The sequence below is a fragment of the Zootoca vivipara genome, chromosome 13 (assembly GCF_963506605.1).
Source record: "Zootoca vivipara chromosome 13, rZooViv1.1, whole genome shotgun sequence".
NCBI lineage: Eukaryota > Metazoa > Chordata > Lepidosauria > Squamata > Lacertidae > Zootoca > Zootoca vivipara.
Genome location: NC_083288.1, coordinates 25608254 through 25629365, shown reverse-complemented (window position 1 = coordinate 25629365; position 21112 = coordinate 25608254). Strand labels below are relative to the sequence as shown.

Below are 21112 nucleotides of genomic sequence, written 5' to 3'. Positions count from 1 at the left end.
CCGCGGTGGGAAGGTAAACAGCATTTCCGTACGCTCTGGCTTCCGCCACGGTGTTCCATTGCGCCAGAAGTAGTTTAGTGATGCTGGCCACATGACCTGGAAAGCTGTCTGTGGACAAACGCCGGCTCCCTTGGTCTGAAGAGCGAGATGAGCGCCGCAACCCCATAGTCGCCTTTGACTGGACTTAACCATCCAGGGGTCCTTTACCTTTAGCAGTCAATGGGGCTCCCAGGTAAGCAGGGTAGGGTTGTGAGTTCAAGTGTCTTCAAAGTCCATGACACCTTTGGTAAAGGCTGTTCTCCAACTGGAGCTCTCGCAGGCCAGTGTTTCCCAATTGTCTGTGTTTATTTGCCTTGAGACAGTCTTTAAACCTCTTTTGTTGACCACCAGCATTACGCTTTCCATTTTTAAGTTCGGAATAGAGTAGTTGCTTTGGAAGACGATCATCAGGCATCCGCACAACATGACCAGTCCAATGAAGTTGATGTTGAAGAATCATTGCTTCAACACTGGTGATCTTTGATTCATCCAGTACACTGATATTAGTTTCTCTATCTTCCCAAGTGATGTGTATACATCACATACAATATGGCTGAATATTTATTTTCCGCTCCCAGTACCCAAAATCTTAGTAACGTGGTTTTGTTGTGATTCACCCACGCTAAGATTAAGTTGCTGTCCCGACGGTAGTCCTTAAAAACGTATTGCCCTGGAGATCACGTTGTGACTGCACCCTTGAAAAGGTGTCATCAGCTCCAGCCACCGCATAGGAGCACTCCAAAGGACATCCCCTTTTCTCCTGTCCTGAGCAATTAGTAAAGCCCTGGAATCTTTGCATGAGACAAAGTCCCCACCCCCCACATGGCTGGAGGGGGGGGGGAGAGGCTGCTGACCTGAGATGCGTTAGTGTGCTGGAAAGGAAAACATGCCACATGGACACATACGCAGAGGAAAGATCACAAATAATAAATGAATGATTAAGCTTCACAATCAATGGTCAACCTCATTTTCCAAACCAGACGTTTTGAAGAGCTGCTTTCTGCAGGTGTCTCGGTGCACCCTGCGCTGAATACGTGCACCTGGGCAGGGCTTTCTTTCATCTGGAACGCACTGGAACTCCGTTCCAGCACCTCGCAGGTGTGCGCCATTGCCATCCTAAGAGAACAAGGGAGGCATTCCTGGCGAGCCCCGGCACCTCTTTTTCTATAAAAACAGCACTGCACTTAGGTAGAGACTGCTTTCATCCAGACTTGCAATTAATCCAACAAAGATTAGTGGCCAGCATTGCTTTTTAAAGTAGCCTGCGTGTACACACATACCTGCAATAGCAATTTGCGGCTTAAAAGAAAGGGAGGAGGAAGTGAACTTGTGTCGGGTTGCCATATCTCAAAAAGTGAAAGGAAAACCAGGAGACCCCAAAAGTTGTTGAGCTTTTTTTTCTTTACAAAAATGCAATTGAGTTGCCTAAGATCCAGGACGAAGCGCCACCTTTCGGAACACGCCCGGATGTCAATTCCGCCTTTGAAATCCAGGTAATGTCTGGGAAAATCCAGGCGCATAGCAGCCCTAACTTGTATAAAGTCCCCCTGCATGGTTGGCCATAGGCAGTTCTTGCCTCCCTATAGGCCAGGCACCCCCAAACTGCGGCCCTCCAGATGTTTTGGCCTACAACTCCCATGATCCCTAGCTAATAGGATCAGTGGTCAGGGATGATGGGGATTGTAATCCAAAACATCTGGAGGACCGAAGTTTGGGGAAACCTGCTATAGGCATTTGCTAGTAGCTATTTTGAATGTCCACTCCAATCAGAAAGTGGAGCAAGAGTTAGGAAGGCCTGGAAAGGCAACGCAGCATTGATGCCTGCATAATCCACAGGTTTAGCCAGGAAGGCCTTTTTGCCACATTCCATCGCCAGGGATGTTGACTCTGGCAAGGTTTCTGTGTGGGCGGCAGCTTCCTGCCTTCCCACTGTGATAAGCTTATGGTATGGAGACAATGCGGCCCAGTCCTTGGAAGCAAATACTAATGGCGCTCCAAAATAAGCTTGTCTTGAGCTGCACCCTTAGTCTTGCTTTCAGATGAAAGCTTATCTTGCAATAGATTGTTTTTAAAGCTGCCAGAGGTCTGGTATACCTGAACTGCAAACCTATATTGGTTTTATGCCAGTTTGAAGGAGCCTGGGAACTTCAGTTTGGTGAGGGTTGCGGAATATTCTCTGTTAGAAAACTCTTAAATCGCCCCCCCCCCCGATCTCTGGTTCCCTGGGGAAAGGGCAGTTCTGTTGACTCTGTTTGTCTTGTAGCTATGCCCTTAGATTTCTTTTCTGCCATTGACAGACACAACTGCCCCACTATAATCTTGGGACGCAGAGGAAATAAATACTTTTTAAAGGGGGGGGGAGCCACTGCATTTACACAACCAGGTTGTTGTTCCACGACATCCGCTGCCTTTTAGACAAAAGCTGGTAGTTCCAAACATTATGTTAATTAGATTACAGATACTTAGGCCGGTCCTGATCGGATTCATGTTACAGAAGTCCCTCTACAGGCGAAGCCAGCCATGAGAAACGGATGATACCTTTGGGAATATAATTACTGAGAGCGAGGCACAACTGCCGCACTTCCCATTTGCAACTTCAGAAAGAAACATTCCCCCCTAAGAAGAGAATTCTTGTTTGGAGGTTTGGCAGCTTCATGAGACAGAATCCAGAGTCTCATCTATAATTAGCATCTCGAGGGCTGGTTCATACGTAAACATCGCTGACCGCTCCGTGGAATGTGTGAACTGCCTCTGTGGAGTTTGAATATTTTGCGCATGAGCTGGCACCTGGAGATAGCAGAGTTCCCTTTGGCAGAATATTATCTGCGCTCGCAAAGCAAATCCTCACTTGTCAACGAGCGACGGCTCTGCAGGTGTGAACTGGGCCTCAAGAGAAATCAGACTTCCAGCATCCCTTGCGTAGCTTCGTCCACCAGAATGTGGGATGTGGTGGCAGCAGGAGCAAGCGCACTCTCAGCAGCCGATAAACAAAATGCAGTGCACATTGGAAAGTGGCACGCCATGCAAGTCTCTTTAACTGGAAGACTGAAGGCTTTGGAAGGTAAAAAAAGAAAGAAAGAAGACTTCAACACTGTTTGGTTTGGTTTCGTAGGCAGGGCCGTCCCTAGGCCCGGGCTGGGTGGCGCAAGGCGCCAGGGCGCCTGACCATCAGGGGCGCCGAACGCTGGTGTCTGCCTCCGCGCGCCTCTGCCGTTGAGCGGCTTCAGGCAGCTCTCCGGAGGTGCGCAGGGAGCGTGAGCCTGGGGTTGCCTCCTCCGCGCCTCTCAGCTCCCCGCGCACCCCTCCTGCCCACCTCACTCACGGGGGGCGCCGGAGGGATCTTGGCACCGGGGCACCAGATATGGCTAAGACGGCCCTGTTCGTAGGTTAACAGATTGAGTCATGCCATAATTCCTCCATCAACCCACGGAGACAGGCGGAGAGACTTAAATCTACTCGACTTCACAGTGAACACTATTCAGTGGTGTAGCGTGGGAGGCCAGGGGGCATGGCCCTGGGTGCACATTTCTGAGGGGGTGCAGCTAGGTGCCCACATGACAAGCTCCCTCATCAAGGCCAGAGCCACGGGGAGGCAAGCTGTGTGTGGGCCAGGCCTTCAGGGCTGGGGTGGTGAAGGAACACCTGTGCGTGCCCCACCCCTGGTCCAGCCGAAAAGGAGAGGGGGGAGGGTGGCAGCAACACCCACCAGGGTGGGAGGAAGGGGAAGGCGGGAAAACACTGCTGTAGCCACGTGCATTGCACAGAGCGCCTCACTACAAGGACAGGAGGGCGACGTGACACAGCAGCTCTCCTGGCTTTGCGTTTTTCCGCCTTGTCTCTGCTCCCACGTTGGGGCTAGTTTGCAAAAAGAGGCCAGCAAAGGGACTGCCTACTTCCCAGTCCACCGGGGGGGGGGGGACACACACAGCACTTTCCCTGCCCCGGGCACCGGCAATCCACACTACGCCTCCCCGTCACTTTTCCAGCAGATGCAACGTGATTCTGCTTTGTGTTGACGTTTGTCGCTTCTGCGTTCAGAAAACCATTCAGTGAAAATATGTACAAAAAGGGGGAAAGGCGACACATGCTGTGTGTCCAGGGCATTCAGCCAGCGGGAGGATATTTTCGGTCAGGTTTGTGTGTAGCGTTGTGGAGAGTCTTCTTGGGCTGACAGCCTTACAAAAGGAGGAGTAGAAATTGGTAGTGTGAAGAGAGAGGGTGAACTGACGGGGAATGGCAGTTCTGAATAGCTCGACGGTGCACTTTTTCCAGGAAGGCAATAGGGCATGGCCAAAGGGACTGCTGATCTTTGCCTGTGAAGAGAGCAGGGGCATTTTGCATGCTAAATGCCTTAATTATAGATTTAGGGTTAAGGGGTAGGGTTTAAGCCTTGCTGCAAAACAGCTGCCAACTGGCCTATACAGTCATACCTCATGTTACGTCCACTGTGGGTTACGTCTTTTCAGGTTATGGACGCACTGAACCCGGAAGTCCCGGAACGGGTTACTTCCGGGTTTGGCACGCGCGCATGCGCAGAAGCAGTAAATCACGCTTTGCACATGCACAGAAGCGCCAAATTGCGTCACACGTGTGCACAGACGCGGCGCTTCAGGATGCGGCCTTTTCATGTTGCAAACGGGCCTCCGGAACAGACCCCGTTCGCAACCAGAGGTACCACTCTACTGGCTAGAGTCAAGCTGCTAGGCTCCAGTTTCGATCTGCAAATTTCTACTTAAATGTTGAGGACTTTGTGATAGACAGGAAATTTTTAATTGAATCCTTTTTCTTTTGCATTCTGTGCATATGCATCTAGCTATATATCTATAGAAAGATATGAGGCGGCTTGGCTTTTTCTCGTGAAGAAGAGGGTTTCCTCTTTTGTTCAGTAGTTTTGGGGTCTATTTGGGGACCTTTTGACAGATTGGTGAATGTCGTGGTGGGTTTCTTCAATAGAAACGCACCATTGTGCAGCTGGAGATGGAGCAGAATATTTGCCCATGCTTCCTTTGGATTTCTTGTCCTAACTAGCAGGGATGCAGGTTTTGAAGGCTACAAAAGGACCTCTGTGTTTTGGAATGATAAGCATGGCTATTGATTATGTGGGGTCATTGGTGTATTACATGGATGCTTCTGGATAGGGTAACCTAAACAAAAAGACATGACCCTGCCCAAGTGAGCTTCTTCACAGAACCATAGAGTTGGAAGGGACCCTGAGGATCATCTAGTCCAGCCCCCTTCAATGCAGGAATACACAGCTGTCCCATACAGGGACTGAACCTGAAACCTTGGCGTTATCAGCACTATGCTCTGACCAACCGAGCTATCCAGACTGAAGGCTTACAGTGTACATTTTAGCAGAGGAAGAATGAACAAGAGGCAAGGTTAATGAAGTAAAAATGTAGGGGTGCATGTGGTTATATTATTTTATTCAGTTATATTATTTATTCAGTTATGGCTATCTTCTCTTCCTCTCTCCCCTCTGTGCTTCACCATATGTAGCATTTGTGCTGCGCTTGCAACTTGTGCCTAATCTCAGAAGAACTTTGACCCTCCGTTACTCTATTTCTTTCCCCTGTCTGGGTTATGCCACAAACCCTGGTGATATTCCTCCCCCCCCTTTTTTTTTTTGCTAATATAGGGAGAGCCGGTGAAAGGGCAAAAGATGTGCTGGGCTCAGCTGAGCTGCTGAGCTCAGATCCAGTGCCAGGCTCCTGGGGTGGGTATATCAACTTGCTCTGCTGTGTCAGTGCTTGAGCGTGACCCTTGCATTGCCTCAGCACAGCTGCTGACTCGGGCGCTGCTCTGTTGCCAGCTTCCCCACCCCCACCCCCTGAGCAGCTGCATTTATTGCATTGGCAGGCATCAGTGTGCTCCACTGGCGTGAGACAGGGCGGCAGAAAATCCTCTCCTTGGGAATTCTGCGTGGAGCCTCCTCCGAGTGCTATGCTTCCTTGGATTCCCTAAAGCAGGAGTCGTAATAACTAATTCTGATAAAGCGCGCAGTGCAAAAATGAAATACAGTCTAGATGTCATCCTCGTCATTGTGTCAACAGGTGTCGGCTAAGGCACACATAGACTTTCAGATTACACCGAAGTTTTTATTACGCTTTCCTCCCCGGTGAAAAATCCTAGGCAACTCAGTGCGAGGCATGTATTCCATTTTATTTTTACAGTACCACATTGCAACCCATAACCAGAGGCTAGAATAAATTAATAAAGGTTGCACCTCTTTGAAGCAGCTTTGCATTGCAAACCCGGGGAGGCCTCTTCAGATGGGTGGGCACCCTCAGGCTGTGGACCTCATTAGGCCTGCCAATGCCATTGTGGCCAAGCCATGCCCATCTGCTCTAAATGTGACATAATGGAACTCTTTCTTTCTTTCTTTCTTTCTTTCTTTCTTTCTTTCTTTCTTTCTTTCTTTCTTTCTTTCTTTCTTTCTTTCTTTCTTTCCAGAGGAAGCAGTTTGTACTGAAAGCACTGGAGGAAGTGCTTGGAATACAAACTGGCTTTTCCTGCAGAAGGAAAAAAATGCTCTGTTTTTAGGAGCATTTCCACCTTTGCAGGGACTTCAAAGAGGTTGAAGGGAAGTTATAGGGAGCCTTTTTGAAGCCTTGGTAGCCGTGGCAAATGGGTGGTTGGCACAGAATTATATCTTCAAAGGAGGCTCATGAGGGGTTGCAGCGACCCCCCCCCCCTCTGAACTTTGACAGGTGTTTGATGCCTGACATAACTATGAGGACAGATGATTCACAGGTGGGTGGTCTGCCCACTTACCAGAGTTAGCAGTTAGGGGGTGGGAGAGAAATCCAGGCCAGACTCAGTCGTCCATCCCCCCCCCCCCAAAAATGAATGGCTATGCTCTGCCTCCACTGTCAGAGACATCATGCCTCTGAATACGAGTTTCTGGGAATCACAGGTGAGCAGAGGGCTGCTGTGCTCACCTACTTGCCAGCTTCCCAAAGGCATCTGGTTGGCCGCTGTGAGAAAAGGATGCTGGATTTGACAGGCCATTGGCCCGACCCAGCAGGCTCTTCTTCTGCTCTTATGTCATAAGGGGTTCTACGGCAGGGATGGCCTGTGTGGTGCCTTCACAAATGGTCTCCCTCTCTCCTAATATTAGAACCCTGGGGTCTTCCAGTGAAGCCGAACAGCACAAGATTCAGGAGAGAGACAAAAGGAAATACAGGCGAAACTCGGAAAATTAGAATATCGTTGAAAAGTGCATTTATTTCAGTAAACGCAACTTAAAAGGTGAAACCAATATATGAGATAGATGCATGACATGCAAAGCAAGATATGCCAAGCCTTTATTTGTTGTAATTGTAATTATTTGTCGTTAGGCGGGTCAATTATAAATGGAATGTAATTAATGAAATGCAATAGCGGTGTTTATTTTTGTATTATTGTAACTATTTGTTTTATTCCTGCGGAATTTCCAAAAGAAAGCATTTGTAAAAATCAGAAGAAAAATAAAAAAATAAAAAGTTGCATTACTGAAATAAACGCACTTTTTGACGATATTCTAATTTTCCGAGTTTCACCTGTATGCTCCTCCACACTGCACAAGTTAAATGATGGAATTCGCTGCCATAACATCAAGATGTAATGATGGCCAGGGATTGGACACATTCATGGCTATCGATGATTAGTTGTCATAATGGCTAAATCACCTCTGGTATCAGAAGCAATATATCTCTTGAGCACCAGTTACCGGGGGTCATGAGCAAGAGAGTGCTGTTGTATTCGTGTCCCTGATTGGAGCATCTGGTTTGCCAGTGTGAGATGGAATGCTGGACTGGATAGCTCTTTGGTCTGATACAGCAGGGCTCCTCTTGTGCTCAGATGTTATTGGACTACAGCTCTCATCCTCACTGACCATTGGCCATGCTGGCTGGGGCTGATGGGAGTTGTAGTCCAGTAATCTTGAGGAACACCACATTGGCTATCCCTGCCCATGGTGTGTTGCTCATCCACTTTCAGCTTAGATTCGGAGCGTTGATAGTAACTCACTTCCCGTTGGGTTCATGCCAAGGGAGACTGGGGTGTATTTTCCCGCTCTTCCTTACCACACACGCAGTCTGAGAAACCACTTTTGTGTGTTGTAGAAACAGGACAAGGAAGTAAACAGAGCTGATAACGAAAGTAGGTTGGCTCCACAGTGAGTGCCTTTAATGCAGATTCAACACCAAGAGGAACACTAGGGTTGAAAGCAAAGGGAAAGCCCCATTTAGCCCAGCTTCCTACTCAAATTCTGGACAATCCTCTTCCTCCTCCAACATACTAGCATTTGAACTTGACTTATAATGACAATTAATTGCCAGCTCGTGTCTGGTTCCAATTCAAGGTGCTAACAGGGTTTAAAGCCTTGAATGGAAGGTCCCAAATATCTAAAAGACTAGCTGCTTCCCTACCGACCCTTTCATAGAGGCAGTTTTTAATCTCTGGCGATGCTACAATTTGAAGGACCCCCCAGATGGGGCTCATCAACCTGGGAAGGTAGCCCATCTAGGAGAAGGAAAAAACTGATCCTAAACCTCCGCTGCCTTGTGGGAGAATTAAAGGCTAAGAAGTAAGCCCCACACAAATCCACTCTGGTTGGATGGTGCCTTGTATGCCTCCTTCCAGGAGAGCCAGTGTGGTGTAGTGGTTAAGAGCGGTGGACTCATAATCTGGTGAACCGGGTTTGCTTCCCCGCTCTTCCACATGCAGCTGCTGGGTGACCTTGGGCTAGTCACACTTCTCTGAAGTCTCTCAGCCTCACTCACCTCACAGAGTGTTTGTTGTGGGGGAGGAAGGGAAAGGAGCCGCTTTGAAACTCCTTAAGGGGAGTGAAAGGCGGGATATCAAGTACAAACTCCTCCTCCTTCCGGCAACTCCTGCAGCCAAGCTGGGGGCCAAACGTATTGCTCTTCTTTCCTTTGGACCACATTAGTGAGGCTGAGGGGGGGGGTGCTCTTGTCATCTGGGCAGCCCAGAACCTCCATACACAGTGCCCCGGCTTGCACCAGGGGAGTTCACTTCAGTGCTGCTAATGCAGCGGTTTGACTTCACCCCTGGAGGTGCACTCTGCTGTCTCTTAAGAAAGATAAGAGCACAGCATGGGGCTGTTTAAGAACCCTTTGCAAGCAGTCCTTTCAGAAACGAGGTGTAAGGAGCATCATGCAACTGTTCGCTATAGGTTTTCCACCAGCCCCGTGCTTCTTTTTGAACTTCACATTTTTGGAGGTTCAAAGAGCAGGGCTGGGAGGAAGACATTTCCCTTGAATGGGGAGCACTTTCCCTTCCTTGTGCAACACATTCTCAAGCAAAGGGAATGGAGCAGAAGCTCACTTGAAGCTCCCAATTGCTCCGTCAAGGCCCTGTCCTTACTCACCCTGCCACCGACACCGGGTATAACCCCAGGCGTAGGGCAGGTGGTTGTGGCTCCCCCAAAATGGCCTCATGGGCTAAATGAGGATGCCTGGTGGGCCAAGCTTGCTCCGCAAGCCTAAGGTTCCCTGTCCCTGATATACCCAGTGAGCTTTGCTTTAACTCTGTGAGGTAGTTACAGGTAGGTAGCCGTGTTGGTCTGAGTCGAAGCAAAATAAAAAAATTCCTTCAGTAGCACCTTAAAGACCAACTAAGTTTATATTTTGGTATGAGCTTTCGTGTGCATGCACACTTCTTCAGATACACGAAAGCTCATACCAAAATAAAAACTTAGTTGGTCTTTAAGGTGCTACTGAAGGAATTTTTCTGTGAGGTAGATTAGGCTGAAGGACAATGACTGGCCCAAGCTTCACAGCTGAGTGGGGCTTTGAATGCAGGTCTTTCCTCCCCTCATCCTTCACTCTAAGCATTACTACACATAGGCATGAAAGCTTTTGCCATTCAGACAAGGGCAAGTGGGAGGGAATCAATGACATGAGTGTCTGGACTGCAATGGAAAGGGAGAGAGATCGGCCAGTGCCTCTTTTAGCATTCAGGCTTTGGGAGTGGAAGATTAAAAAGCCCTTTGTGCAACAGTAAATTAGCAGATTGCCCTTCAGTCTTTGCCTGGTTCAGAATTCATCTCTGTTAGAATTAGCTGCTGGCCAGGCTCGTAGAACCAGCCACGGGAAATTGTGGACCAGCCCACGTGTCCCGAATCAGATCCGCAGCCTCGAAGAGGAGGGTTTTGTGCCCCCTTGTTTGGATCTGCACCCGTCCCTGGCGAGTGAAGGTGCCTTGCTGGCCTCAGTCCCTCAGCTGCCCACCTGGCCTTATCTCTGCTCCCTCTCAGCGGGGGTTTGTTTTGTTAACACAAAACTGAGAGCTCTTGAACTTCTCTGCCTCATAAACCAGGGCAGGGAGCCAGTGTGGGAATTTGCTAACCTACAGCAACAAAACCGCTCTCTGTCTTGGCTCCTCTCCTGCTCACACCTACTTATGTGGGCCGAATGAATTGAGCAAATGTATGCAAAAGGGCACGGCCCATGTGGATTTCCTTGATGCGAAAGGAAGATTTTGGAGGAGGTATAGGAGGACTCTGGAGGGAGAAACAGGTAATGCTTTGAAGTAGAATGTGAGTATGTTGAGGCCTTTGGCAAAACACTGGGGTGGCACGGGGTTGGGAAGCAGAGCCTTGGTCTGGGTGCCAATTTGGGATAGGGAAAGGATTCGGTGCCTCTTCTCTCCCTTGCATTCAGTCACACACACACACTCTCTCTCTTTCCCATTGGCTTTTCCGGTTTACAAAACGGCTGCAAGGCTATGTTTATATGTTTCAACGTTGAATGTGCGGTTTGGTCCAGAGATCTCTGGGAATGGGGCTGAAGAAGGGCCACTTCAGCAACTCGCGCTAAGCAAACGTTACAAGGTGAATTCCTCCTCCGCAGTCCGAAATAGGAACAATGCTATAGCAGCCACAGGACTTTTCCTGGGTAAATTGGAACAACCGGAGTAAACGGTGGTGGAGGTGGAGTCCCTGTTCCCCCAGCTTTTCCACTCCTGGCCAGCCAGCCCCCACCCCCAGCTGCTTATGTTATGACCTTGAGATTGCTCAGAAACTTGCTCGACCATGGAAAAAAGCCTCCCGAAGGGCACCGAGCCAAAGACAAAAAGCCAAACAAATTTGTTTGCATCACTCACCAGGCTCGCTCCCACTCCAGGGACAGGGGCTGGGCATCTTGGGGCCTTGTCAATCCGAGCTGTTTCCTGCGTAGCTCAGTTAACACTGTTGTCGCCTTGTATAATTGACCACCTAAGGCAAAAAGGTGGGAGAGGATTGCACTTAAGGAGGGGGTGTCCATCCCCAAGTGGCACGGAACTCGTTGGAAGGGACGGGAGCAAACTGAAGGATGTCAGTATTTAGTGTTGACATTGTTGTTCTGTTTTTGTGTGGAACTCCCAACTCCCAGTGATTCACCCCCCCTGAAGCCTCCTAATGTCGAAGATGACGGGTTCTCGGTGCAACGTAGAAAGCGGAAATACAAGTGGTGTGTCCACTGATGTGTGCCTGATGCCACAGGGCAGATCATAGCTGCCCTAGGTCCATTAGGCTGCACTTGTAGCATATGAGTGATAGGTTGGTTGGTTGGTTGTATTGCTTTGGGATGGTGCAGCATAGAAGGGAGTGAAAATATCCAAGTTAGGCCTTAACTGGAATGAGCACTAGCTGTAGATAGAAAGATCACCAACCAAAACTACTCTTTTGCGGTGAGCTAGAGAAATGTGAGACATACAGTACCAGGTTCTTGATGTCCATTGATCTTAGGTGTGCTATCTGTTGGGAGTGCCTTACCTTCACACACACAGCTGTGATATACTGAGCCAGACCTTTGGTCCATCTAGCCCAGACACCCCCAAACTTTGGCCCTCCAGATGTTTTGGACTACAATTCCCATCATCCCTGACCACTAGTCCTCTTAGCTAGGGATCGTGGGAGTTGTAGGCCAAAACATCTGGAGGGCCGCAGTTTGGGGATGCCTGATCTAGCCTAATACTGTGTACTTGAGTGACACAAGCTCTTCAAGCTCACAGACAGAAGTCTTCCCAGTCCTGTTGCCTGAAAAGTAGCTGGGGCAACCCAGCCAGACGGGTGGAGTGCAAATAATAACATTATTGTTGTTATTATTTTAACTGAAGATGCTCAGAATTCGACCTGGGACCTTCTGCACATAAAGTATGCGCTCTCTGGCTCTTCTCTCACACATCTGCTCGGGCCTTTAGACAATGTGTAGCCCATGTGGTTCCCATCTAGACGTTGTTGGACTATGACCCCCATCAGCTCTGATCGTTGGCAACACTGGCTATGGCTGATGGGAGTTGTAGTCCAGCAGTGCCTTGAGGGCATCACTCTGGCCATATCTGCATTAGACAGAGCTCTGCTTTGAGTACGGCAGCTTTCAGGGCCCTTTAGACTCTGATGCTCTCTACCTGGGAGTTATTTCCAGGGATGGCTTGGCAAGATGGATCGCTTGTGATCTCCAGTGTCAGGGGGTTGTTGCGGCTACTCCCGAGTAAAGACGCTCCAGTCCGTTCTGTCTTTTAAGGGGTTTTATTTTGCATACTATTTACAGTGCAGAGATAGCAGAAAACATGACCTCCTAGTCACTAGCAGAATCCGGCAATGGCGCCCGTCTGCTTCGGGGCCAGCATAATAGCTTGGGCACCCCAAAACGCCACCCTCTCACCCTACGTTTGGGCGCTCACCTCAATTCGGGCGCCGGAAGCGGCTGCGCTCCCTCCTCCAGCTGTGGGCTAGTGTGGTGCAGGGGCTCTGATACATCGCTGATCCTTCCTTCCTCCACTAGTTGGCTTGGGCAGTGCAAGGGCTCTGATGCCTCACTGAGCCCTCCCTCCATTCCACTCTCCTCCTCATTCCCCCCGCCTGACCCGCTGCTACCGCTCTCGCTTGGTGAAGTGCTGGTCAGGATGACGGGGGGAGGCTCCCTGTAGGGAGTCCCCCTGACATCCAGGAAAGGGACAGATTCCTTTTTCGTGGTAGGTGATGGGGGGGCACCTGGCCGACATTGCTGTCCTCAGATTTTGGCCTGTTTCCAGCACCCGTCTGTCTCTGGAGACGATGGAGGAGTGTGACATGTTTTGTTGCAGCCGGGGCAGATGAAGGTGTCCCATTTGTGCTGCTGCAGACGCACCATGGCGTTTCTTCTCTCTGCGCTCCTCCCAGTCGTCATTTCTCCTCTGGTCACTGCTAGGGATACACAACTTGACTGCCTGTATTCAGGCACTGCAGTCATTTGCCATGGATTCCCACATGGCAGGCCCGATGATGCCAGTCTTCACGTCATGTTTGCAGGCATCTTTGTGGCACAGAGTTGGTCTGCCACCAGGCCTGGTGCCTGAAGCCAGCTCTCCGTAGAGCATGTCCTTGGGGATCCTGCCATCTTCCATTCTGTGGCCTGAATCGCTGGTTTCTCCCCAGCCCTATTTTCAATGCTGTTGAAGTTTTCATGTTTTGTTTCATGGATTTGATTGTAAACTACTTGGAATGCTTATTTGCACTAGAATGGCTTTGCAAGAAATGACATGATAAAAAGGGGGAGCAGCTATGCACCATGGGCCCCTTGCTCTGAGTTACTGCAGCGTGGAAGAGAGATTCCCGTGTAGGTGAGGTCCCTGTGGTTTGAGCTGACACAGTAAAGCCACAAGATTCCAGACTAGCTGGCAACTGTGTCAAGCTGGCATAACACGAAGGGAATGAACACACCAGGTAGGCCTGTGTAATGGGCTCTGTGACCTGGGATGCCCTTTCTCACTCTATAATATTGAAATTTATTCTGAACTTCTGCAGCAGGGGAGAAAAGAGGCCTGAGGTCTTGGGCCGGGCAGTTGAGCTCACATCAGATGACCCGGGAAAGAGAGTCCAGACTAGTAGTGGCGGTCTCTGTTTTGTGTAATGGGAGAAGGACGTTTGAGCTAGCCATTTGCACCCTGCTTGTGTGAGAAGGTGCAGAAAGGTGGTGGGAAGGGTAACCATTTTAATCTGATTAAAATTACAAGAGCAGTGCCAGTGCCAGTTGGCAGTTTTGTCAAATGCTGTTTACTTCTTTCATTCTTTTTTTAAAATTGCTATGTTTTCAGTTGTAGCAGGCCAGCCTCATACGGCAATTTCCTCCTCTGCTTGCCAGCAGCTATCCCCACCTCCATCCATGCCTCTTCCCTCCCTACCTCTACCTCTCCAGCTTTTGCAGATCCTGCCTCCTGGCACCCAAAAGGAGCCGTCCTCCCTTACTTACAGTGTCCCAGATACCAAGCAGATGAGGTGTTTACAAGGGAGGGGCTATTTGAGCATCCTGCATGGGAGATCTTGATGCAGAACTGGTTTGACCGGAAGCAAGGAGGCGTATGGGCCCCGGGGTGTGTTGACCATGTGTTTGCTGGTGAGCTGGGGGTGGGAGGGAATTTATGTGTTACGCATTCATTTCACCTGCTGTTTGGGTTTCATCACCTTCTATGTTTTCAGATCCAGGACCTGCCTTTAATCTCAAAACCGCCTCTCTTATCTTTCTCCCTCTCCCTCAATGTTTCTTCTCTTTCTCTCGCATTCTGCCGTGGGCTCTCCCTTCTCTGTGAGAGAATGCATCCATCTGACCAGAGACAGGGAAATTGCTGGGGAGAAAATTGGCAAAATGTAAACGTCTTGAGTTGCAAGATAGGATGCGGCAACCTATTTATGGATAGCTATTAGTTTAAGAAGCTGCTATTCGACATAACGTTAAGAACATTACGTTTCCTTCTTATTTTTAAAGAAAGCAGTGGTCTAGCGGCCAGACTCCAGCCCCTGTGGCTGGCCCACTGAGCACATTATATATGTTGGCAGTAGCCTAGTGAACTTTCAGAAGCTGTGCGGGACTTGTGGAAGCAATGAGCTGTGGTTTCAGTGCGCTGTACAGCTGCTAAATCAGACCAAATTCTGCAGAAAACATAGTTTTCATGACTTCTTGAGGCTTTGAATGACCTTGACCCAGAATTTGGAACAACTAGGCAGGCCTGATTTGACTCAGATCCTGCCTCAGACCCACACCTCAGACATGTTGTTGTGCACCAAAGCCTTTTGGCTGTCAGGGGTCAGAAGTTCACTGGGAAGGAAAACAGCAAAGTGAAAAATCCTGCGTTGTGAGTCTGACACCCCCAAGTCCTTTAATCTTTTCGGATGTCACGGTCTTTCTTTTGAATAATGATTCGCCTTCATCATTCTCCATGGCTTGGGCGATGCTGTTCCTGGCCGCTCTTAATAGCACGTTCTGTTTTATATAAAGCTCTTCCGGCAGGCAATGCATTCATTATTTCACTCTGTCCCATTCATAGGTAGGACAGTGGAATCTTCACTGCCAGTTTGCAGATGGAAAACTAGGTCACCAGGTAGGAGCATTCAGAGGCCTCCAGCCAGGCTGGCGATTTGAACTAATGGTCCCTGGCTTTCAGGGCACTTCATTGAGACCACACTAGCTGAGGACAGCTGGTAAGCCTTGGGTTCCCGAGTGCCAGCTGAGCCCTAAATGGGGAAGCATTTGTCTGTCATGAGTTCAGATCATCAGTGCTCAAACCTGCCATTTCCCCACTCATTTCCATAAACTCAGTACTGTACCAGCACTGAAGAAGTGTGCATGCACACGAAAGCTCATACCAAAATAAAAACTTAGTTGGTCTTTAAGGTGCTACTGAGGGAATTTTTTTATTGTACCAGCACAGTCAGAGAAGTGACCCAATGATGAGTTTATATGCAGATTCGGTGTCCGTTCAGCATGTAATTTAACAACTCACTTCCATTAAAGGAATTTTGGGCCAGCAGTCGCACACCCATCCATGCCCATCTCTTATCCGTTGCTGTAAGAGAATCAGCTGCGTGTGTGAATCAGCTCTTAAAGGTTATTCATGAACAGGAGTCTTCATATCTGCCATCAAATATTTTTTTCAAAGGAGACCTTGCACACAACTAACTGAGAATCATCATGTGATGGGTTTGCATGTGTGAATTCTGCCCTCTTGCTTTCCTTCTATGCTTTTTAAAGCAGCAGCTTTAAAAGCCCTTTGAACAGCTGTTAATAGGCATCAGCACCCCGTGAATTAATCTCTCAGCAGTATCTGGGCATTTCCAAATGAACTTTACCTGTTCCCTTCTCAATCATTTTCTCCATCAGACTTAGCAACCTCGCATTGCTAATGGCTGCTGGGGCACATTTGGGAGTGAGACCTAGCTGTACCCATGGTTTTCTCCAAGTAGGGTGAATAGCAGCTTTGGGAAGGAAATACAACTTTCAAGAAATGACCTGGGGAGGAAGAGTGGACACCCCCTTTTTCAGCACTGTTGCACTGAGCCAATTTGTTCCTTCTCCTCCCCCCCAAGCTTCTTTTAAATCTTTTTTTTTTAATGTCTGGGATTTTGAGCACAGATCTGCCACATCATGTGCAGCTTGGCACTTAAAAAAAAAGAGCAGAGAAATTCATGGAGGTTCATTAATCAACCGGAATAGACTGTGATTTGCTTGATGTGACTGGTGGGATAGGAAAGGCTGTTGGCTCCCTCCCTGTTTACATGACCGTTTACTGTTGGAAACGGGACCCAGGGGGCTATCCAGACCCTTCTTTTGTTTCTTCCGCTTGTTGAGTGAATGATTGATCATTTCAGTGGTTTTCCTAGGTGGGGGTAGGTGCTTTCTAGTCCAGGCAAGTGAACTAGAGAAGTCTTCTCCTGTTGTGGATGGTCAGAGGCATGTGGTTCTTGAACACGCAGGTGCTTTGCCTCAGAGACATGGCACCTTTTCTACACACACACACACACACACACACACCCTGTAGCCTACACAAACCTCCAAGGGGCGAAAGGACCCAAGGAGTCTGGGGAGGCAAGAAGTGAAGGTGTATAAGAGGACTCAAACGTGCTTGAGCCAGTAGAAAGGGGTGGGGTGGTAGATCTGAGTCACCAGCCCACATTCTGACTCACCGCTTTGTTTTGATGGAGGGAAGCGTGCAGGAGGCAAAAGGGCCGGTTGGTGCCAGGCAATCGCCGGTAAACGAAACATGCATTTGGTTTTTAGACGCATGTTTCTTTCTTCAACGTTCGCTGGTGTTGACAGAAGCAGAACTCCTCTTTATAAAAGGCGCAGGTGTGCGATTTTTTTGATAAGCCGGATCAAACCGGGCGTTGTGAGTTGGTGATTCATCCCTGACTGGTCTAGTCCCGCTACAATGGAACACAAGGCGATCTTGGCGCCTATATGAAAAAATAATAATGGTGGAGGTGAGGATGATGATGATGATGATAATAATAACAGCCGCCACCACCTCCCGGAAGAAAACAAGTGCCAAAAATGAGATGGTGTGGTGCTTACCTACAGACATCCTGACTGGAAGCAAGCTTGCCTGTAAAGCTGAAACAAATATCCCCTGAATAGCTATTTATTGCTTCAGCGCTCTGACTTATGCACAGGCACATTTCCAGGTGCAAGAGTATAATTTTGCAAAGCAAGGTTTAGGCCCAGCGTGCTTTAGAAGCCTCCCCACTCCCTTGTGTCCCATTGCTACCTCTCAGATCTGCCAAAGGTGCCCTCTTAAGGATGCCTTATATGTGCCAGCAGGGCATGAAGAGAACCAGTGGCTTCCCCACCGCCACCACTCGGTCTCCCTCTGCAGATTAATCAAAGTCCAAACTCGCTAACCTTTTCGAAAGCCTTGTAAAGCCAGCCTTACTTAGTTTGGCTTTTGAGGCTCAGGATTGAGTAAATCAGGAAAGAACCTGGTGCGGGGGGTGGGGAGAGTTATGGACTTGATTGTAAACCTAATACTGTTTTTCAGGTTCTTAAAAAAAAAAATTCCCAACCTGTCAGAATGTGGCATGCTATAACGATGACTATATAGTGTATTTACATTTTGGCAGGCGCTGAGAGGTCTTGAACCTCTCTCTCTCTCCTTCCCCAGCTGCAGACCTCAGTCTGGTGAGAATTACATTGCCCAGAATCTTCTTAGTTCACAAACCCTGTGAATCATAAATCTTTTTGCACCTCCTACAGAGACATTTGGGCATTGTTAACACATCTCCAGCTTTCTCATTAACTTCCTACAATGTGCTCTGGTGTTAACTAAACCACAGCGAAGTATAAAAACCACAATTAATTGGCATATAAATTTTTATGAAATAAATAAAATAAATATTGCGTGGTGATCCACCTAAAGTTTCTGCATAATGTAATGGGAGGCTGTAATGTCCTGCTTTTTAAACATTTTTAAATTAGTTTTCAGATATAGCAGCATACAGAGTCAGAAAGATGATAATATAAACCCCACAAACAAGATGCAGTGTCAATGTCCTATTTCTGAGAGGCTCGATGCTTGACTGTCCTGTCTTCAGGATCATGTTTCTTCAGTGTGATCCCATTATGCCTTCCCAGCAAGTTGTGTTTATAAAGTGCTGCAGCCACATATTAATATTTTCTACACCCTACAACAGGGTCTCCAAATAGGCCCTGCTGCGGGACCTGTGACTATCTTCTTCCACTTCAGTTTGCAGACTGAAGTTGGGGGGGGGGTGGACCTCCCATGATTAAATGCTCCTCCATGCCATCTTGCATGTAAGAAAGCAGCACATTGGGAAGAACGCCTGGCTAGAGCCCCTTTCCTCCAACATGCACATTTTCTCAGTGAAGTGAGTTTTGTTGCGCGGTGGAGCATTCAGTCGTGCGAGCTACAGTCTGAAGTGGTACAGTCCAGTCAGGCTTGTCACCTCGGGGCGAACTAGGAGGTGAGGCAGAGGAGCTACACAGTCTTGTCGGAATGACTGTTTGTGAGGAGGAGGGTATTTTTGCTGAGCGCCATCCTGACGCTTGGGTATTGGCATCAACTGTATGGCGGCACTTCTGAGTATGGGGATTCTTGGCTTGACATCACCTCAGCGGAGGGCAGATGTGTGTTTCAAGGAACCTCTCTTGGCTTCGTTTGGGAATGGGCCAGAAATCTCTCTGGGAACTGGGATCTCACCATGGATAGGGTTGCCATATTCCAAATTTCCCTGGACATTTCAGCTATTTCCACCCGGACACAGTTTCTTCCATATTCCAGCTATGTCCAGGAAATTCCAGGTGCATGGCAACCCTAACCATGGAGGCAGGGGTGGGGAACCTTTTTTGGCTCACCAGGCCAGAGCCTTATCAGGATCAGCCTCATGGGCCAAATTTGACAGCTGGGCAGGGCTTTCCACCTGTCAGTCCTATGACATCATTATGATGTCCCACCCATCTGTCAGAATCTCTTGCGGCAGTATGGGGGTGCCACTGAGTCAAACACGAGAATGAAGCCTGCCCTACCTGGCACACACTTGACATCGTGTGGGGGGAAGCGTTGCTTCCCACAAAATGGCCTGGCTTGCCAAATGGGGAGGCCTGGTGGGCCAAGTTTTGCCTGAGGGTTGGAGACGCCATCTTTGTTATGGGCAGAGGAGACTACAGAGTCTCCATCTTTCGCCAGGTTGCTTGTTTGCCTTTTAGGAGAGAGGCTTGTAATAGACACTTTCCTGTTCACATACTGTAGGAATTCTGCCAATTTTTATCCCAATTGCCATTGTTGTTGTTTGAAAACCCTTTTGGGGCTGTTGAAGTAACACATATGGCTGTTTAAAATATATACCTTATCTAGTAGTTTTCATAGACTTAATTGTGATCCTCTTGGAATCTCAGAATTCTGCAAGCATACTTTGCAAACACTGGATTTGGGAGCAGGCGGGAAATTTAGTGCCTTCTTTTGGTTAATTGTGTTTCTCGTCCTTCCTGTTGCAATGATAAGCCCAAAATTGTAGGGGAAGCACGTGATGAAATCTAAAACCCAGAGGGTATTTCTTATCACCAGGGAGCAAAGTTTCAATTCCCTGCATACCCTTTTTTACACACACACACACACACACACACACACACACACACACACGAAGAATATCAAAAGTAATTTTAAATTAATCAAGTTTTGCTGTGTTGCTGACTGTTCGTATTTTTTACAGGTCATATAATTTTAGCTGTTCCTTGTGAGACGCTAGCACTTCTTCCCACGCCACCTAAACTGCGTTGTGACCTTTGGCTTCATTGATGCTCTGACCTGGGAAGGAACCCTGAGTCACTTTGCCCAGTTCTGATAAGGAAGCCACAGGTGGCTAAACGAGGGAATGAGGGGTGGGAGGAACCCGGGCACTGGAATTTTTATTATTATTAATATTGCTGTGCCTTTGAAAATTCATCTCTGTCTGAATCATGTAAGAAACTGGTGACGAGGTGGAAATGTGGCCACCTGCCCGTGTGAGTCTCTTGCAGGGCAGTAACCAACCTACAAAGAGTCATTTGGCACACGAAAGGCTGGCAGATTTATCGTGACAAGATCTTTGGCAGTAGCTAGGCTGGTTGAGACGCCGCAAAAATGATTTGTCTCACGTGCAGTCTGATGCAAAATGGACACAAGCTTCCAAGGTTAGCTGTACCTGCAGTCAGTGATATTTCTAGGCTTTGCTGACATGCTTGTATGATATCCATTTTCAGTGTATTTTTATTTATAAAATAAATATTTATTTTATTTATAAAATAAATATTTTATTTATAATCCTAATTTGCTTGATAATTCCCAATTCCTGTGTACTGTATAGTGCACCCTGAGGATAGCAGTGTTTCGATTAATCTCTTGGATAAAGTGATTTAAAATCATTTGATTGATTGAAGAGGTGCAGCAGCTATGCAAAACTGAAGTTAGGCGCTATGTTAGAAATTAGTTGGAAGGCAATCGTTGGCCTCATTGCTGAGCAGTGATTTGAACCTGGATCTCCCATCTCTAAGGAGGAGAGCAGGCATAGTGTATGTGCTGGGGTCAGTGGGAATTGGGAGTCCAACAACCTCTGGATGGTCACAGGTTACCAATCCCTGCTCTTAAACCTTCTGGTCCCTTTGTAGCAGCTGCTCTCCTGCTCAAAAGCAGTCATGCCAAAGTCAGGTGAAAAAGACAGGTCCCCCTGGCGTGAGGCACTTACCATCTGCCTGCAATTGTGAGGAGCAGCATTACAGAATTGTAGAGTTGGAAGGGATCCTGGGGATCATCTAGTCCAACCCTCTGCAGTGCAGGAATA

The 21112-nt window shown here is 48.2% G+C and overlaps 1 protein-coding gene across 9 annotated transcripts in view; it reads left to right on the top strand.

Moving 5' to 3' along the window:
• The window catches only part of GRB7 (growth factor receptor bound protein 7), an 81750-nt gene that overhangs the window by 32744 nt on the left and 27894 nt on the right, over positions 1 to 21112 (top strand). Inside the window, exons 1-2 of one of the 9 annotated variants that reach the window (XM_060281500.1) lie at positions 8848 to 9579; positions 9782 to 10562. The exons of 7 other annotated variants lie outside the window; for them this stretch is intronic. In XM_060281500.1, the coding sequence (XP_060137483.1) occupies positions 10475 to 10562 (88 nt within the window). In that variant the 5' untranslated portion in view covers positions 8848 to 9579; positions 9782 to 10474. One more of the 9 variants, XM_060281503.1, reaches the window with a different exon arrangement.